We start from the raw sequence: 759 nt of genomic DNA on the forward strand, positions 1-759 counted from the left end.
GCTGGCGCTGGGCGCCAAATGCGAGGTGGGTCCAGTTGCGAGGTTTTGTTTGGTTTGGGGGTGCAATTTGGCTCGTGGAAGACAAGGAATGGGCATGTTGCCGGCCCTGGGAGGCATGCCCTCGGTCGGCATTCTGCTGGTTGTGCTGGGTTGGAAGCCTGGCGCCGGTACGCTCCGCTTGCACACCCCAAATCTGCCAAGAGGCCGCAGCCGCCTGCACGCCCAACCCCCCTCCTCGCCAGCAGCGCGTCGACCCGAAAAGCCCCCTGGCGGGTTTCGTGCTGCTTGCATACGTGCAGCCCAGCCTGCTGCCTCAGGTGGCCGCGCAGTCGCCGCTAGCCGCCCTGCGCGCCCTCCTCTCCTCCTCCTGCATGTCCTCCCCGCTGTCGCCGCCGCCCTTCTTCCCCTCAGCCTCCTCATCGGCCCTCCCATCCACATCGGCGCCTCGGCCCTTGCGTCCCGCAGCGCGCCCGCTTTTTGGCACCACGCCAGGTCCAGCGGGGCCCCAGCACTGTGCAGCCCACCACACCACCGCCGCGACCGCCGCCGCCGCGGCCTGCCCAGGCATCTCCCTCAAAGCCCAGGAGCTGTACCTCTTGGTGTTTGTCATGCGCAACCTCGACCTAGTCACGCATTTGTGTCCATGTGAGTGCAGGGGCGCGTTCGCCGCCGCCGGCCAGGGTGGCCCGGCACGCATGTGACTTTATGGGTGTTGAAAGGGTTGAAGCGCGCTCCTCGTGCAGGGTTATGGCAGGCTTC

At 67.2% G+C, this 759-nt stretch overlaps 1 protein-coding gene across 1 annotated transcript; it reads right to left on the reverse strand.

Moving 5' to 3' along the window:
• Positions 1–313: 313 nt before the first annotated feature.
• MNEG_8868 (hypothetical protein) lies at positions 314–473 on the reverse strand (the record flags this gene model as incomplete). The annotated part of the gene is made up of 1 exon (XM_014042662.1): positions 314–473. A coding segment is annotated over one exon (160 nt), but the record flags the coding sequence as incomplete, so codon positions are not given.
• Positions 474–759: the final 286 nt, after the last annotated feature.

Source organism: Monoraphidium neglectum, assembly GCF_000611645.1.
Source record: "Monoraphidium neglectum strain SAG 48.87 unplaced genomic scaffold scaffold01739, whole genome shotgun sequence".
NCBI lineage: Eukaryota > Viridiplantae > Chlorophyta > Chlorophyceae > Sphaeropleales > Selenastraceae > Monoraphidium > Monoraphidium neglectum.